Here is a 17,652-nt window from a genome sequence, read left to right as displayed (position 1 = left end):
CCCTTCACCAGACCCTAACTAATTAAAAGAACTGTGATCATTCTCAAAAGTAACAAAGGGCTCACACTTTTATATAGACTTTTAATTTCATCTTAAAGTCATAAGAACCTTATGGGGACAGGAGGCATGCACCAATTCTTAATAAACAATTTTGAAACGTACACTCGCAGCATGGGAAGCTAATTACGACACAGAGAAACCAACAGCATCTGTTTCGATTTGAAACTGAAGTCTGTGATCTGTAGGAGAGATATGATTAAAAATGAAACAAGTGAAGATTCAACAAAAATATTTTTCAGTCACCTTCTCTTAGCACTTATAAGCTTATGTTCATACTTTATGTGCCCCTAGAAGGTTCTGTCTTTCCAAATTTTCTGGAAAAAACACACATACACAAGCCCATGTGATACATGACGCATATTTTAGCAGAAACTTCTATACTCATACACTCGGATGAGTAGATTTTATGTTTCCAATATATCTGTTTTATTCACTTTCCAACTTTAGTCACACTACATCTTCCTCTTTCAGGTTATTATTTTAAAAAGAAATACTCATATGCAAGAATTCACATTAGCACAAGTGGAAAGGCTTACTATGTTATTTAGGGGTTGGGGAATTTTCATGTCAAGGACTATGTTTCACAGTCAGCTATTCTCATTTCTATTCACCAATTTCCTTCAATACAAAATTAATTCTGACAGGATTCAAACCTCTGTGCCCCAACTTTACCATCTCCTAACACTTAAAAATAATACATAAGCCTTGGTGGAACTCTAGCCAGTCTTGAGTGTGATGGCCTCTTCTATTATGGGTTTTTATGAGCATGAATTATGGATTCAGATATGGCAATTGACCTCTTAACAACACAGAATAATTTTGTACCTGTTAGAAGAGTTTCGGGACTCTTAAAAAATTTTGGTTAGAATTATTGCCTGTTAAAGTTTGAAGAGACCATAATCTAGCCCACAGAAAATACACATGAGAAAACCATGTCCTGGAAGGCTCCAGAGCTTACTCAAGGTCTTACACTGCTTACACTGCTATTTGTATGATTTCAGGAAATGTACATGCAATCACATACAGCTTGCCTGATTAGAAATGTTTCCTATCATCTCACTGATTTCTTTAACTCAGCTACATTCTAAAAACTCTGATTCTAATCAGAGAATTGCAAAAGCAAATCATGAGAAACCGATGACTAAAATAAATAAAAAGCTGTAAACATCAAATGTTGGCAAGGACTCTGAGCAGCAAAATCTCTGATACACTGGCTGTACTCATATCTGGTACAACCACTTCAGGACACTGCTTAGCTGTTATCCACAAAAGCTGAACATACACATATCCTATCAGCCAGTAACCCAATTCCTGCACGTACATGCACCAAAAGAACATGTAACAATGTTCAGGGAAGCATTGTTCATCCTAGCAAAAAATAAAAACAAAATTAAAAAATGGAAACACTACAAACAGTAGAAAGAATAAATAAAGTGTGGTATGTTTAAATGTGGAATACTATACAGTAATGAAAACAAATGACCTGCAGCTACATGGATGAATTCCACAAACATAATGAAAGAAGCCCAGCAAAAAATAATTCTACTTGATTATTCATTCTATTAGACTAAGAAAAGGAAAATTAGTCAATGATGCTAACAGTCAGGACACTGGTTATCTCTGAAGGGCATGGAGGGGTGTAAGCACAAGAAGGGTTTTAGGGGGTTACCTAATGTCCTATTTCTTGACATTTGTGGTAGTATGATAGAGAATTCATTGAGCTATACACAAACAATTTGTCTAGTACTCAATGTATACATTATACTTCCATTTTTTAAAAGTCTGAAAAAACAAGCCCATGTTTACTCATGTGATGTATTTTGATATATTGATTCTGCTGCTTTTTAAAACCTGAGTTTCTCTGTGTGTTCTCAAGATATTTTTCTACATTGTTTATGTTTGGGGAAGGATGAATGGCCCCTGTGAAAATGCCTACTCTGGGTTTACCTTTATGACAGGTACCTTATACCTATATGACGACCAAGCCTATCATACAGGTAAACCCACAAAGGCTTGCTTATCCTTACACTATACATCACAGCTAGGAGTATGTCTGACAGAAAATATGGAGAAATGATAGAAGGTAAAGGGGCATAGATGTTGCTAATAAAAATGTCACTTTTGAACATCTCAATCCAAAGTTTGAAAACTAAATCTAAGCATTTCTAAGAGGCGTGATGATCTTCTAGACCTGTGAAGAGCTAAACAAACAGTTTTGTTTGCCTGCCAACTCCAGTCTACTTGGAATGGTCGCCTGGAGCCTCGGGTTGAAAAAGACTGGATGGCATGCTAGGCCAGCAACAGAGAATACTGTCTATGCCATGGCCAAAAGACAGAGTGTGCGTGGCACGAAGGCCTTGCTGGCTGTTATGGAGTCAACACTTTCTCTCATAGGACAAAAAGATTTTCTTAATCATTTTAAACTGTCTACAGGACCTGTAATAAAGTCATAGTTTGTTATAACTATTTAACAGTGTTATTATTTTAATACAATTACATTTCTAATCTATTTTACATGTAAGCATTTACAATATTCAAATATTTTATGCTTAATATAAACTCTATCATTATAATATGGTTTAAATGCTTTACTAGTGAAACAAACTCAAAAGACCACAGATGATCTTTGACAAAAAATGGTTTAAAATATTTTTGACGGCCATTTTCTTTTTTTTTGGCATAAACTAAACCGTATAACTTAATATTTTATAAGTGTTTATTTATTTCATCAAAACTAATGTGAAAATAAACTTTCCCACCACAACACTCAAGAAGACTTTAGCTTTAGTTTAACAGATGCTGCTCATATTCTCATTACAGGTTACCTTACAGCATCTTCTCTTTAGCTTTCTTTTGTCATATCAGATAATTGTACTGACACAATTTCAAAAGTTGCAAATGTAGTGTGAAGAGAACCTAAATGCAGTGCAAAGTATCATTTTATTCAGTCGCACCCAGTATTATTAGCATTACCAAATGGGGAAAAAAGTGAACTGAAATTTCACACTTCTGCCTTTCACTTCCACGTGATTTCTGCATAGCCCTTATCAGTACACATTCTTGACAGTAGTTAGATTTTTAACAATATTTTATCTAATCTAAACTCCCCTTCATTTAGACATTGAATCTCAAAATTAGAAAAAGTACAGTGATGACTGGTTTCACTAAATTCGTTACCCCAAATCTTAAATGTATACTCAACACAGGTGCTAAACCCCCTTCTTTCCCTCCCATTCTCTATCTGATGACCTTGTTTCCCATTGCATTTAAGAACAGACCACTCAAACAGGAAATCTACGTTTGCCCACCACGTTTCCATCTGTTCTACATGTAGCCTCGCCTCTATACAGTGGATGAAATGTGAACCACTTTCTAGTGGTCCATTCCCACGCCCTCTCACTTTCAAAACATTTCCTTTGCAATTCTACTCTTACGAGAATTTCTCTGTTGCAGTGTAAAACGGAACCCTTTCTTTGATCCTCTTCCTACTTTCATGGCAGAGTCTGCTAGTTGCCTACTAAATATTGATTCTCTCACCCTTCTTTCTCAAATAGAATAATCACAATTTTAGTGAGCACACTGAAATCCTGCATCTTAAGATGTTTTCAGCCTCTCTGGCAGCTAGGTGTAGCCACATGATCAATTACATAAGCAGAGGTGAGGAGGAAATCTGGAAAGTCTCTTTAAAATGGAAACAGTGGGTGCTTCTCCTTCCCTTCCTCCATCTACACTTGCAATATGGCTATGAGAACATTATTTTCAAAGTCACCAGTTTACCAAATCCAATTATCTGCTTTTATCTTAGTCTCTCAGCAGCGTTAGAGACAGATAATGCCCCACTCATTCTTGAAACATTCTTTGTTTAATTTCTAGAAATCTACCACATCTTGATTTTTAGCTTACCTCACAGGTCACTCCTTAGATTCTTCATGCTACTTTCCTGATTTCAACATTTTTTAATGTTCCAGGCCTCTTCTCTTTACTCGCTCTCACGTGATTACTTTACACCCATGGTGTTAAATACCGTTTATACTCTGACGACACTCTCACTTCCAAATTCCTGTATCTAAAGTAGATGCTTGATATCTGCACTTAGATATCTAAATGATATCTCAAAATATACTTAGTCAAAACAAAACTCTCTCCTACTTGTCCTGAACTGTAGTCCCTCCCATCTCAGTACACACTTGCCACCAACTAGTTGGTTGCTCAATGCAAAAACTATGGAGTCTTCTTTAACTCCTTCCTTTCTCTACCATCCCTACCCACATGCATCAGCAAGTCCCGCTGGCTCTACCTCCAAAATACACTCATTGCTTCTCTCCATCCCCACTGCCATCACCCTGGTGCAAGCCAGCATCTCTCTCCCCAGACCTCTGTGATGACCAGCATACCTCCCTGCTATTCCCCCAGTGTCTATTTTCTAAGCAGCAGCCAAAGTAATTTTTTCACAATGTAGATCTGATTATGTTTCTCCCCTGCTTAAATGCCTCCAGTGATTTCCACTGCCTCTTAAAATGAAATTTAAACTCCCTGAACGACCTGCAAGGCCCCAGCTGACCTACCAGATTCCTCTGGTTTCATCTCCCGGCACTCTTACCCCAGATGCTGTGCTTCAGCCACGTAGGCTTTTTCCCTTTTCCTTATTTTCTGAGTATTTCAAGCCCAGGTCTGCTTTTGAATTTTTAATACTAGTTATTCCTTCGGTCTGAAACGCCCTTTCTCTGAATCTTCTCACTACCAGTCCCTCTTCATCCTCAAAGACCATCTAAAGTAAAGGCAGCTTCCCCTGTCACTTGCTCTCACCTCACTTTCACTGTACTTTCTTTACAGAAAATTAAGTTGCTCATTATTTCTCCTTACTACACTGTAAACTACAATGAGAATAGGACCTTATAGATTGTTTACTGCTACATTCCTACAGTTTGGAACAAAATCTAGCAAGTACTATGTGCCCTCAAAATTATTTGTGGAATGAATCCCAACACAATATCAAAATTAAAACCCTCTTAGTCTGAACCATTATTCCTATGTTTAAAATTCTTATTAACAAGTCTGAGAAATATCTGACCATCCTTTTTCTGGTCACTGATAAGGAATCTCATTCCTCCTGAGGGAGGCAATTCTCCCTTAACAACTTGGATTATTCAAAAGCGCTTCCTCCTTCTCAAGTTGAAATCTGACTACCTGTAGCTTCTGTACATTTGTGGAGGCTCCTACGTTCATGCAGAACATATGGCTTCTGTTTCACACATGACAGTGATTCAAATATCTGGAGGCGGTAACTGTACCTTCACCTGCATGAACAGTCCCAGTCTTCTTAACAGCTCTTCACACAGACTGTGGAGTATCATCGCCAGTCCTTCACATGCTCCAAGACTGCCCCGAATGTATTCACACACTTAGCTACCAACTGTGCCATAAATATTCAACTCTGGCCCAGTTTGTCACTTCTCATCCACTGAATCAACTGATCTCCTTCTTAGGGAACATGGCCTGATTTAAGTCGACGCTTTTCTCCTTCCAGTTCATGTTCACACACAATCTTCAATCCATGTATCTTTCATACTACCTACTGCTTGCTACTTCAGCAATCTCGCTACAGGACAGTCATTCCTCATCCTCAATTCCTGACACTGTTTAGCTTTCCCAACACAGGATGCTTATTCTATTCTTTGGAGGAAGGCCTCTTGGCCGCCTTTCTTGCATAAAGGTCCTAATTTTCCACATATGTAATTAGAATTATAAACTTCCTTAATTTTTGCACAGGTAGCCAGATACACTTGGGGCAGATCAGTGCTATTTCTAACCAGCAGCAAGGGAGCCATTAAAAAAAGAAAGAAAGAAAAGAAAAGATAAGAAAAGAGGCTCTTCTGTGGCCACCATCAGAACAGATCTGATGCCAGAGGAGCAAAGCAGAGCCAATGCTGGTGGCCTGTGACAAACTGCAGCAGTTCTCAGTGTACCATTCCTATATTCCCTGCTGCGTACAACACGGTGCCTGGCACTGTGCACTTTCTTGTTCTTCCAGGAATAGGTAAAAAACCCAGAAATCTCCCAAATCAGAATAAGGGTTATTTTATACCATTGTACACAGCAGCACCTTTTTAGAGTCTAGTTTTATTCTCTTTGCTCCTAAAACACACTGGCATCTCATTTAAATCATTCAGGTAGAGGAACAGCTGTTGGGGAGTTAATGATTAGGTAAAGAAACACAGTATGGTCATTTGAAAACATTATTTCTGCCATGTGTTAACATTCTGTAAAAAAGAATAGCCTTGTAAGGAAGTAGGCTGAAGAATAAAACTGTACTAACATACTCTGAAGGATGAGAGTTCAGGTAATGCCCCGAGGGCCAAACACTGAGAGGAAGATGACTAGATGCACCTGATTAGCCAAAATTTAGAAACAAAAAACAAAGGTAAAAAAAAAAAAAAAAAACTTATCTGCTCCAATCTGCTATAATGATTTTTTTTAATACATATCCTGACGATGAATAGTTCTGAATGAAGTGTCACGCTGCATCAGTCTACTGGTATTCTATCTCTGACAAGTATAGCAAAGAGTAATTTGCGTGGAATGCAGATCTGATTTTCTATAATATCTTCCTCAATAGACTAAAACATCCCCTCCTTAGTTCTTCTTGCTCCTTAATAAGGTACCACATACTTGTCTGTCGTAAGATTAACCTAACCCACATCCAGTTAGATTTTACTTTTAATAAGCTTTATGTTCCTTAAGCCCTTGGTAGTGCTACCTGGTTCCAAACCTATGAGACTGAGTCATCAGGTCTCATCATCTCATCTAGAACCAGATAGCTTTAAAGCAGATATAAGAATCCATTATCCTTTTAAATCTTTATTTTATTTAATGAAATAATGTATTATGTGCCTGGCCCTGACTTCCTATGGAAAAATGCAGTAAGTGTTATCTCAAATATAATTCTCTTGCATTCATTCTAAAGAGTGTGAGTCCTTTAAAACTTGTTGTTAGAGGAATGTTCCTCCCTCTCTCAGAGTTGTCCTTTTATGAACCTCCACCAAGTTCAGTTAAGAGTGGATACAAACAGTGAAGACCATTTAAATCTCAACTCACAACATTGTGTGATCTTCTGGATGTTGGAAGAGATCCTCTGGGCCAGTTGGGCGGGGTCACCACCAACTCCTGGAGTGTAAGACATGGCTGATGTGCTTATTCGCTAATTTCATCAGATGTTGGTAGGCTGTGCAGTTTTCTAAGCAGTCACCTAAATAATATAAAAGGCACACAATTATATTTTTTAAGTTACTGGCTTACATTTTCCAAATTAACAAACTGTGAGGTTACAAGGACAAACTTGATTAATCTAATAGAGTTGAAATCTGGCAAAGTGACATATCAAATAGCAAAACTCTCATGTCTATTAAAAAAACTGGACTTCAAAGGACAGAGTCATGTTAAACACATCAAACAATTAAAATAAGGTTTAAATTGCATATTCCCTTTGAAAACGTCTTTGATCTCTTAAAGAAAAATTACTAAATCCCTTTCCTGTATATAATTTTAGTTGTTTACATATTTTTTCCTTAACTAAACCCCAAACAATTATAAGGCAGGGCCCACATGCTATTTATCTTTCTCCAATATTAAAAACAACTCTTAGCACAAACAGGCATTTAAACATTGATTAAATGGAACACAGACTCCAGGCTGTCCCCAGAAATTTCACTGTATTAGGTTGGTGCAAAAGTAATCACGGTTTTTACCATTACTTTTAATCGTGGTTTTTGCCATTAAAAGTAACGGTAAAAATGGCGATTACTTTTGCACCAACCTCAATATCTAATTTAACAAACACACAGGACTTGCTCAGGAATGTATGGTTAATAGGGCTCTAATTTTAATGGAAAAGGTTAAATTTGAAATAGCAGAGCCAACTACTGAGAAGCAAATGTCATATAAAATGTTTATCAAACCTTCCTGACAGAGGAAGGAGAACGAATGACTCTCCCCTTTCAGCAGCCAGCATCTCAGAATGGAAGAGACACTGAGATATTGCCACTGGAGGCAGGTGAGATGACATTCTCTACCTCTTCAATCCACACCACTCCAATGAGGGTTTGGAAAGAAGGTTGAAAAGGAATGTCCCTGCATACTGAACTGTGCACAGCAAAGAATTTCAACTACTGCCACTCCATCTTTTCCATGAATATGCACTGGAATACCGCAAAGTTGTTGGTGGTCAATTTGTAAGCCAGCTCTCTACTAAGAGCCTGCTACATGCCCAGCATTAAACTAAGCGCTTAGGAGATGCAAACAAAACAAAACAAAACAAAACAAAACAAACAAAACACACTGACACAGTATCTGCTTAAATCAAGTTTGTCATTTAGGAGGAAGGATACAGTTAATAATGCAAACCAACAAAAAACCCCACAAATCCATAAAAGATCACATGCTAGGCTAAAATGAGAGGGGCTACAAAAAGAAAAAACGACCATCACCCTCGTCTAGAAAGAATTTATGAAACAGAAACATAAGATCTGGATGCTTGGTTATGACCCGTATGCAGAACAACAAAGGCAAGGACACAAAGGCTGGGGTGGAGAGACCCAGAGCGCATGGAAAGGCCACACGCAGTATGGTATTTACTAAAGGAAGGGAAGATTCCTGGTCAACCCTGAATCAGATGATTCGCAGCCGGGACAAGGGGGAAACAACAGAAAGGGAAAGAGAAGAATGAATGGCCTAACATTTCTCACACATTTGCGACATGAAAAGTATTTCACATAGACTAATTTTCACAACCTCCTCCTTAAATTAAGTGGCATTATTCTTGTTTTAATGATGAGCAAACAGCAGGCTTATTATGATTAAGTAATGGCAACCCAACCCACCCACAGGTGGAGGTGGGATTCAGTCCCAGGGTTCTGATGCCAAGGCTATCCATGCTTGCTACCACATAGAACTAAGGCCACAGAAGATTTCTGGGAGAGAAGAAGCCACAGTGAAATGTGTCTTCGCTCTAAGGCACAGTGTTGGCAGGAAGCACAACAGCTGTACTGTTGAGACCGTTAGAACAGTACTGGTTCCATGCCTGGAACTCTGGTGCACTTTCAATGTGTCTGGTCACCCTGAGAGCCCTGGCTGCTTTTAGATATTCTCCAATTTCCCTCGCAGGTACAGTTGATCTATTCTGCGCTCTTTGGGTCGCACCAAATCCTAGAGGTAGATCCAAAAGCAATTTCATAAAAGGATAAATTCAAACCTAAAGTCAGACAGCTGGACCACTACAGTCGGGAGACAGGAATAAACTTCCTTCCAGGTAGCCTTGGACTTGGGCCCAGGCAGAAAAAGAGCAGACATGGGGATTCATTGACACCAACACCATCCGGGACATCCTTGAAACCATGCAATTTTAAATGTATCTCCAAGTCACTTAAAAAACAAACACAGGTTTTGAATAGCCAAAACAATTTTAAGCAAAAAGAACAAAGCTGGAGGCATCACATTACATGACCTCAAATTATACTAAAAGGGTATAGTAACTAACACAGCACGATATTCATATAAAAACAGACACACAGAACAATGGAATGGAATAGAGAAGTCAGAGGTCAAGTCACACATCTACAGTCAACTGATCCTTTTGGCAAAGTTGACAAAAACATACACTGAGGAAAGGACACCCTTTTTGATACATGGTGCTGGGAAAAATGGATCACCACATGCGGAAGAGTGAAACTGGACCCTTATGTGTCATCATATAAAAAAAAAAATCAACTCAAGATGGATTAAAGGCTTAAAAGTGATACCTAAAACGATTAAAATACTAAAAGAAAATCTAGAGAAAACTCTTCTGGACATTGGTTTAGGCAAAGAATTTATGACTAAGACCTCAAAAGCACAGGCAACAAAACAAAAAATAGACAAATGAGATTTAATTAAACTAAAAAGCGTCTGCACAGCAAAATAAATAATAAACAGAATGAACAGACAACCTGCAGAATGGGAGAAAAATATCTGCAAACTATACATCCAATGAGATTAATATCCAGAATTTACAAGAAACTCAAACAACTACAAAAAAAAAAAAAAACCCACAAATAACCCCATTAAAAAGGGGCCAAAGCCATGAATAGACATTTTTCAAAAGAAGACATACAAATGGCGAAGAAGCATATGAAAAACGCTTAACATCAATAAGCATCAGATAAATGCAAATTAAAACCACAATGAGACACCATCTCACAACAGTCAGAGTGGCTATTAAAAAGTCATCCACAAACACATCTTGAGCAGAAAAAAAAGAAAAAAGAAAAAAAAAGTCAAACAAGTACAGATGTTGGTAAGGATGCAGAAGAAAAGGAACACACTGTTGGTGAGAGTGTAAAGTAGTACAACCTCTATAGAAAACAGCATGGCAAGTCATCATAGAACTAAAAATAGAACTAATAGTTGATTCAGTAACCTCATTACTGGGTATCTACCCAAAAGAAAAAAAAAAAATTATGCCAAAAAGATACCTGCACTTGTATGCCTGTTGTAGCATTATTCACAATAGCAAAGATTTGGAATCAACCTAAGTGCCCATCAGGTGTCTATTAACATTCCTGAAAGGATAAAGAAAATGTAGTGTATATAAATGCAACGGAATACTATTCAGCCTTAAAAAAGACTGAAGTTATGTCTTTTGCAGCAACACAGATGGAACTGGAGGCCATTATCTTAAATGAAATGACTCAGAAAAAAGTCAAATGCTGCATGTTCTCACTTGTAAGCGGAAGCTAAATAATGTGTACACATGGACAGAGTGTGGAATAATAAGACACTGGAGACTCAAAAGGATGGGAGGGTGAGGGATGAGAAACTATTTAATGGGTACAATGTACATTATTCAGGCGATGGTTACACTAAAAGCCCAGACTTCACCACTATGCAATATATCCACATAACAAAACCGCATGTGCACCCCTTAAATTTATATAAATACAATGGCTTTATTGAGATATGGCAATACAATACACCTACTTGAAGAACACAATCCAGTGGTTTTTCATATACTCGCAACATTGTACAATCATTACTTTTAGAACATTTCTATTACTCTAAAAGGAAAGTTTGTAATCATTAGCAATCACTCTCCACTTCTCCCCAACCTCACTGGCCAAAGGTAACTCCTAATCTACTTTTGTATCTTTATAGGTTTGCCTATTCTGGACATTTCATAGGAATGGAATCACACAATGTGTTCTTCCAGACTAGCTTCTTTCTCTTAGTATGCTTCCAAGGTCCATCTGTGCTGTATCATATATCAGTACTTCATTCCTTGTTATCGCCAAACAATATTCCAAGGTATGGATGAAGACAATTTTCTCTTAGTTCAATGACATCTTCCTTTCTCCTTTCCCTCTATCACGTAGATCTCTGGAAAAACTGGCTTACAAGCCAAAACAAACACATTGAGTGAAAAATTGTTCAGTTTGTTATTCCTATACTCTCTGGGGACGCTCCTCCACACACATGGTTCCATTTTAATCTATACCTGAATAAGTCACACATCCATGTATCCAGTTCATACCCTTGGCTTTCTCTCGTGTCTACATGTCTGTGAAGCTACAAGAACTCAGCCATTTCCTGTGCAGCACACAATGGAAGTAGCAACAAGAAACCTCTACTTTGGGCAAGACACGTAGCATTTGGGCCCATTGCCAGGATCAAAATGAGATAATGCACATCCAGAGACAATTGCTTTTCCACCCTACACAGAGGAAAGTTATGATCTGTTCTTGCGGCTGCAGGACCAACATCAGCACAAGACCATCAGAAACTCACCTGTCTAAAAACCATGCAACCACACCTGAGGCCTACTCTCTCTCCCATAAACAGTTCTATCAAGTCAAGGACAGTATTCTACAGCATTTTCCTTACCCCTAAAACTCACACCAGTGAAGTCCAAGTCTTCTCACTGTTTTCTTGCAAGGCCACCTTTTTTCCTCTCTGGAAAATCAATCACTTAGTCACAAACACAATCAATTTTCTTCATCACTTTCCTCAAGCTACTAAACGTGAGAAGGTTCCTGCTGGTGAGACAATTGGCAACTGGCTTCATTTACCCAAAGTGGTGCTACTTAGATTGACTGGAATCATAAGTTTTGTTTTACTTTTTCTTTGTTTGGCATTGCTGTTGTTGTCATTGTTTTTTGAGACAAGAGCACCCAGGCTGGAGTGTAGCTGTGTGATCACAACTCACTAAAGCCCTGACTTCCGGGCACAGGCAATCCTCCCATCTCAGCATCCCGAGTAGCTGGGACCACAGGCACCTGCCACCACATCCCACTAATTTTTTGATTTTTTTTATAGAGATGGGGGTCTCACTTTGATGCCCAGGCTGGTCTTGAACTCCTGGGCTCATGCGACCCTCCCGTCTCAGCCTCCCAAAGTGCTGTGATCAGTTTTGAGCCACTGTATCTAGCCAGGAATCACGAGTAAAGAATGAAAAGCAATTTGCGAAAGATAGAAAGATATGTAAAATAAAACAAAGTTAACAATGGCCAATACTCATCTAGGACTTATATTTCCTAAGCATTGTGCTTATGACTTTTAAATTTATTTTCTCAGTTAATTATTATAAGCCTATGATGTGGGTATAATTACTAATGTGATTTTTTTACATGAAGAAATTGAAGCATAATGAGAATAAATAATCTGCTTAAGCAAAGGAGCTAAAATTTGAAAACAACCATAGAGCCGACATTTTTTAAACACTAAACCATACTGCTTCCTCGTACAACAAAATTGAGGGCAGACGAACTCACTCAGTTAGAAAAATCAAATTTGGGCTGGGGGCGGTGGCTCACGCCTGTAATCCCAGAACCTTGGAAGGCCGAGGTAGGCAGATCACAAGGTCAAGAGATCGAAAACGTCCTGGCCAACATGGTGAAATCCTGTCTCTACTAAAAATACTAAAATTAACTGGGTGTGGTGGCATGCGCCTGTAGCGCCAGCTACTCAGGAGGCTGAGGCAGGAGAATCGCTTGAACCCAGGAGGCGGAGGTTGCAGTAAGCCGAGATCACACCACTGCACTCCAGCCTGGCGACAGAGTGAGACTCGTCTCAAAAAAAGAAAGAAAAAAGAAAAACCAAATTTACCACTTTTCTGCAAGCCCCATATGAAGTTTTGCTATTCCCACTCCTAAGATGAAGGAACACGCTTGGGATAACTACAGGAGTTGATCAAGGTAACACAGAGGAATAGCTTACTCCTTTTCTCTATTATTCTTCTAATACGTGGTATCCAAAAGGCAACAACAGTTGGCTCTTTTGATAATGAGACACACAAAGGAAAGGAACCAAATGGTTGTCTTTAAAAAATATATATACAAATACATGCATAGACAGATAGGATAGGTAACTACAAATTGATTAAAAGTTTATGATCTCTGCATACAGGCTAAATGGGTGCTGATTCAGATGTCTGCTTTTGCACATTAAGTCTCCATTACCTAGCCCAGAGCAGCTATGCACTAAAGTACTCTTGTTGAATACTTTTGAAAACCCACTCAGAATTCCTATTTCATTGCTCAGAATAATAATTATATAATTCATTACCTAGACCTGCACTAACAGAGTAGCCACTAACTAAATGGGCTGTTAAAATTTAAATTATAGTGGTTACTAGAAGCAGGGAAGGATGGCAGGAGGGGGGATAGCCAAAGGTTGGTTAACTAACACCAAAATACAGTTAGCTGGGAGGAATGAAGTCTAGTGATCTATACCCCTAAAAGGTGACTATAATTAATTACAATTTATTGCATATTTTCAAATAGCTAGAAGAATGAATTGTGAATCCTCTTAACACAGAGATGTTAAATGTTTGAGGTAATGGATATGCTAACTATCCTGATTTGATCATTACACATGGTATACATCTACTGAGGTATCACATGTACCCCACAAATATGTATAATCATTATCTGTCAATTAAAATAAAAGCAAAAAAAATCTTACAAGCTGCTAACAAGGTAACTGCAGTAAGAAACTACACTTTTACTCTACATTTCATTTTTTGATGTGACAATTTACACCATTTTGTATTGTATATCACTTAAATTACATTGTAGCTCTTGTTTTTAAAAAATTAAAATTAAGTTAAATGAAAAATTCAGTTCCTCGGTCATACCAGACACCTTTCAAACGTTCAAAAATTCTGTGTGCCTAGTGGCCAGCAGCTTGGACAGCTCATTCACAGACCACGTCCATTATCACAGAAAGAGCTATTGCACAGTGCCAATCTCCACATCGCGATAATCATCTTTCTATGAAGATATACAAACACCATAAAGAGAAAAACAGGAAGGGAGAATCAAAGTGCAACACTCAGATGAGCGTCTTCTCAAGACTGCTTCTAAAGAACACAAAAGAATGAACAAAGGGAATGTTAAAATGTCATCTTAAAGTATCAAACACTACTCCCAGTTAAAATCAGATATACTGTAGAATCCTTAAGATTTCCATTTAGCATATATCTCATGCTCTATAAATCTACTCTGGGCAAAGAAGGGGTCAATTTCGCTTTCTTAGTCATTAACATCAGCATAAACGACTGGACTTCTCTCTACCCTCTACCCCAAATAAGTTCTGAGGGGTGGGGGGTGAGCATTTTTTTGTCTGTTTTGTAGATTGCACTATTCTCAGTGCCTGGCTACATCATAAGTGCTTAACAAATATTTGTAGAATGAATGAATGTACTCACTTCCTAAGAACATACACCCAGCGTGAGGGTAAATATTAATTTCTAAAACATAAAATTCCAGTGCCTTCTTTCAGATCCCGAAGGTCCCAGGCTCCTTGCTGCCTTGGGCCTTTGCTGGGTGCCATTTCCTATTTCTAGAAGGCTCTTCCCATGATCTCCATGTGACTGGCTCCTTCTCCCCAGCAAGGCCTCATCACATGCTAGAGAAACCTTTGTGACCACTCTGATCTGAAAGTGAGAACTCACCACAGGCCACTCTTTGTCAATCTAACTTACTGCTTCACAATACTCAATAGTCTAATTAGTTACTGTTTATTATTGATCCCTACACCTCTGGAATACAAACGTTTATTATTGATCCCTACACCTTTGGAATACAAATAGGAGCTACTTCTGGAATATAAATAGGGGATAGATGACCTTGTCATTCTGTGTAATCTACAGTGCCTGGTGCATACTAAATGCTCAAGGAACTGTCTACATAAGTATCCTCTGCACAAACTACATTAACTGCATTCTTTGGCCTTAGCTCTTCCATCACTGAACTTTTGTACTACTTGGTTTTAGTTCACAATATCAAGGATTATTTTTTTTCACACTTTCACACACGAAACTTGCAAATTAAATGGAATCACAGCAAACTGTACTCAGACTTACTGTGGATATTTTCTATAATTTACTTTTCAATCATCAGCACTTAAAGCTTGGGGTCATAATCAAAATGCAGATTGATTTTGTTATCAAAAGAAACATAAGTAATTATCTGAGGAAAAATGATGACGTTAATGAGTTAATATGGTATCATATTAACCCCTGCAGACACTGTGAAGTTAAGAGCATAATTCTTAACTAGTCACAAGTCTGAGGCCAACTTCTCAAAGTGGCCTATAAGGCCTGGCCACATCACAAACACAGTTGAACACCATTATCAGCCTCTGCCCAGGTGTGCTCAGAGAACCTGCAGAAGAAACGTTCACTTCCAACATTATTAAATAACACAGCATTTCATAATTACTTTCTTTTCTTCCAGATTCTGGGCAAGTTTTATATACTATATATAATTATAGTCAGAATACAACGATCTGAGGTAAACAAAAATTAACGTATATAGATAAGAGCCAAGCAAATGTGAGAAATTTGTGGGAAAAAACACACAGCATTTCATCAGAAATGCAACTTTTTTTTCTTTGTCTGAATTTAAAGAAAGTAAGTAACTAGAAAACAAGGTGGAGGAAATACTAGAAATATTTTATGTATGTTTAAAGGTTTTTATGTAAATTAACTAAACGTGTATACTAAGAATGTCAAAGAAAGTATGTTAAAGTCATCAAGTCAAAAAAAACAAATACTACGAGCCACTGAATAAACAAACATATACGGTTTGTCTGCTACAGCCATACATTTTTCAGTTCCTCTATATTCGGAAAGTTTAAAGTGTGTTTTTCAATCCGTGAGTTGAAAAGAGGAAGAGGTCATTTGCTCCTGTCTGGATTCCTGAGCTGGGCCCTAGCCGGGTCTGGCGCCCGCCCCGCCGTGCGCCTCGGGAGCGCTGCCCAGGGGACAGCGGCGGGTGCGTGGCTGGCCAGGCCCACCCAACCAGAGCCGCGCGCTCCAGGAATGCGGAACGCGCCGCGCCCCTGCACCCGGCCTGGGGGCGTGGGGAGCCGCAGGCGTTCGGGGAGCCGGGGCAGTCCGGCCCTTCCTTACCTACCGAGTGCCTGCTGCAGAGCGCAGGGCGGCGGCCACCTGACCACGCGCACAAACAAGGAGGCGCAGCGCCGCAGGGGCACTGCGCCTCCCTGTCGCACGGCCAGGGAACCTCCCTCCCCAGGGTCCTCTTACCTGGACCTCCGCGGCTCCCTCCTACACCTCCGACCACCGTCACCCACCGACCCTGGAGCCTTCAGCTGCAATTCTCAGCTGATGGGCGGTGGCGTGGGGACGCCCAATGCGCATGCCCGCAGCACAATTCAAGGAAGAAGGCGGGGTTCAACCCTTTACTATTGGTCCGTGGGGCTGAGTGACAGCGGCCCTCACCGCCCCTCCGGTTCCAAGCTAAGGAATGGGGGTATCAGCAAAATTGCAAGGGAGATGTTCTTTGAAGCCTGACGTAGAGATGGTAAACGCCTCTTAGCCTGCGTGCAAAAAAGCAGAAGACAGAATGGAGGACGGTTGTCTTCTTTATCTGGTGAAGCCAGCCTTCTTGCACGCGGGTCTTCACCCCGCCCCTTAGCTCCTGCCTATCTTGTTTGCTAAGCTTTAACTGCAGTAGATCGCGTTCACAGCTCTATCGAAAAATGCAAAGGCGAATACACAATCCTAGCGGGAACAATGAAGGAATAAGTGAAGAGTCATCTCTGGGTCCTCACTTAGTAAACAAGTTTTTCTAGTACATACAAGTCATTCGAAGCATTCCTGAAAAGCAGGGCATAGTTTTCACAGGGTTTAAAACAAGCAGAGACTGTTCCAATGATAAATATGCAAATATAATGTAATTGTTAGATGAAAAGCATCAATTGCTACAAATGAAAGAAAGCCCTCACCAAATTAATTAGAAGATAGATTGGCTTGGCCTTTGCCTATATTAAGGAAACACTATTTTCTAAAATGATTACCCGGATATGTGATATCAAAAGTCCAGATGCACTTAGGTGGAAAAAAGCAAAGCCCAGTGTAGAATTCTGGTTGGAACTCACCAACACTAAGTGTGGAATGTTATCTGTTTAAGAGAGATGGACAGAGAAAGAATAACCCAGAAAAGGAGTAACCCACAAGATAGGAAATAAACCAGGAAAAGGCAAACTAGAGAATGAAGGGAAAAAAGAGGGAATGGTCCATCATGTCACCTGTCACAGAAA

General features: G+C 39.2%; 1 protein-coding gene across 2 annotated transcripts in view; it reads right to left on the bottom strand.

Annotated features, from left to right (window-relative positions):
* STX7 (syntaxin 7) overlaps positions 1-17,064 on the bottom strand; it is a 55,679-nt gene extending 38,615 nt beyond the window's left edge. For both annotated transcript variants that reach the window (XM_033235436.1, XM_033235437.1), the window contains exons 1-2: positions 16,637-17,064; positions 7,156-7,306 (exon numbers count right to left, since the gene is read on the bottom strand). In XM_033235436.1, the coding sequence (XP_033091327.1) occupies positions 7,156-7,240 (85 nt within the window). In that variant the 5' untranslated portion in view covers positions 7,241-7,306; positions 16,637-17,064. The remainder of the gene's footprint in view (positions 1-7,155; positions 7,307-16,636) is intronic.
* Between the last annotated feature and the right edge of the window lie 588 nt (positions 17,065-17,652).

Source organism: Trachypithecus francoisi, unplaced genomic scaffold (genome assembly GCF_009764315.1).
Source record: "Trachypithecus francoisi isolate TF-2019V2 unplaced genomic scaffold, Tfra_2.0 Lachesis_group15, whole genome shotgun sequence".
Lineage (NCBI taxonomy): Eukaryota > Metazoa > Chordata > Mammalia > Primates > Cercopithecidae > Trachypithecus > Trachypithecus francoisi.
Note: the sequence above shows the minus strand (reverse complement) of the source record. Positions and strands in the feature narration are given on the sequence as shown.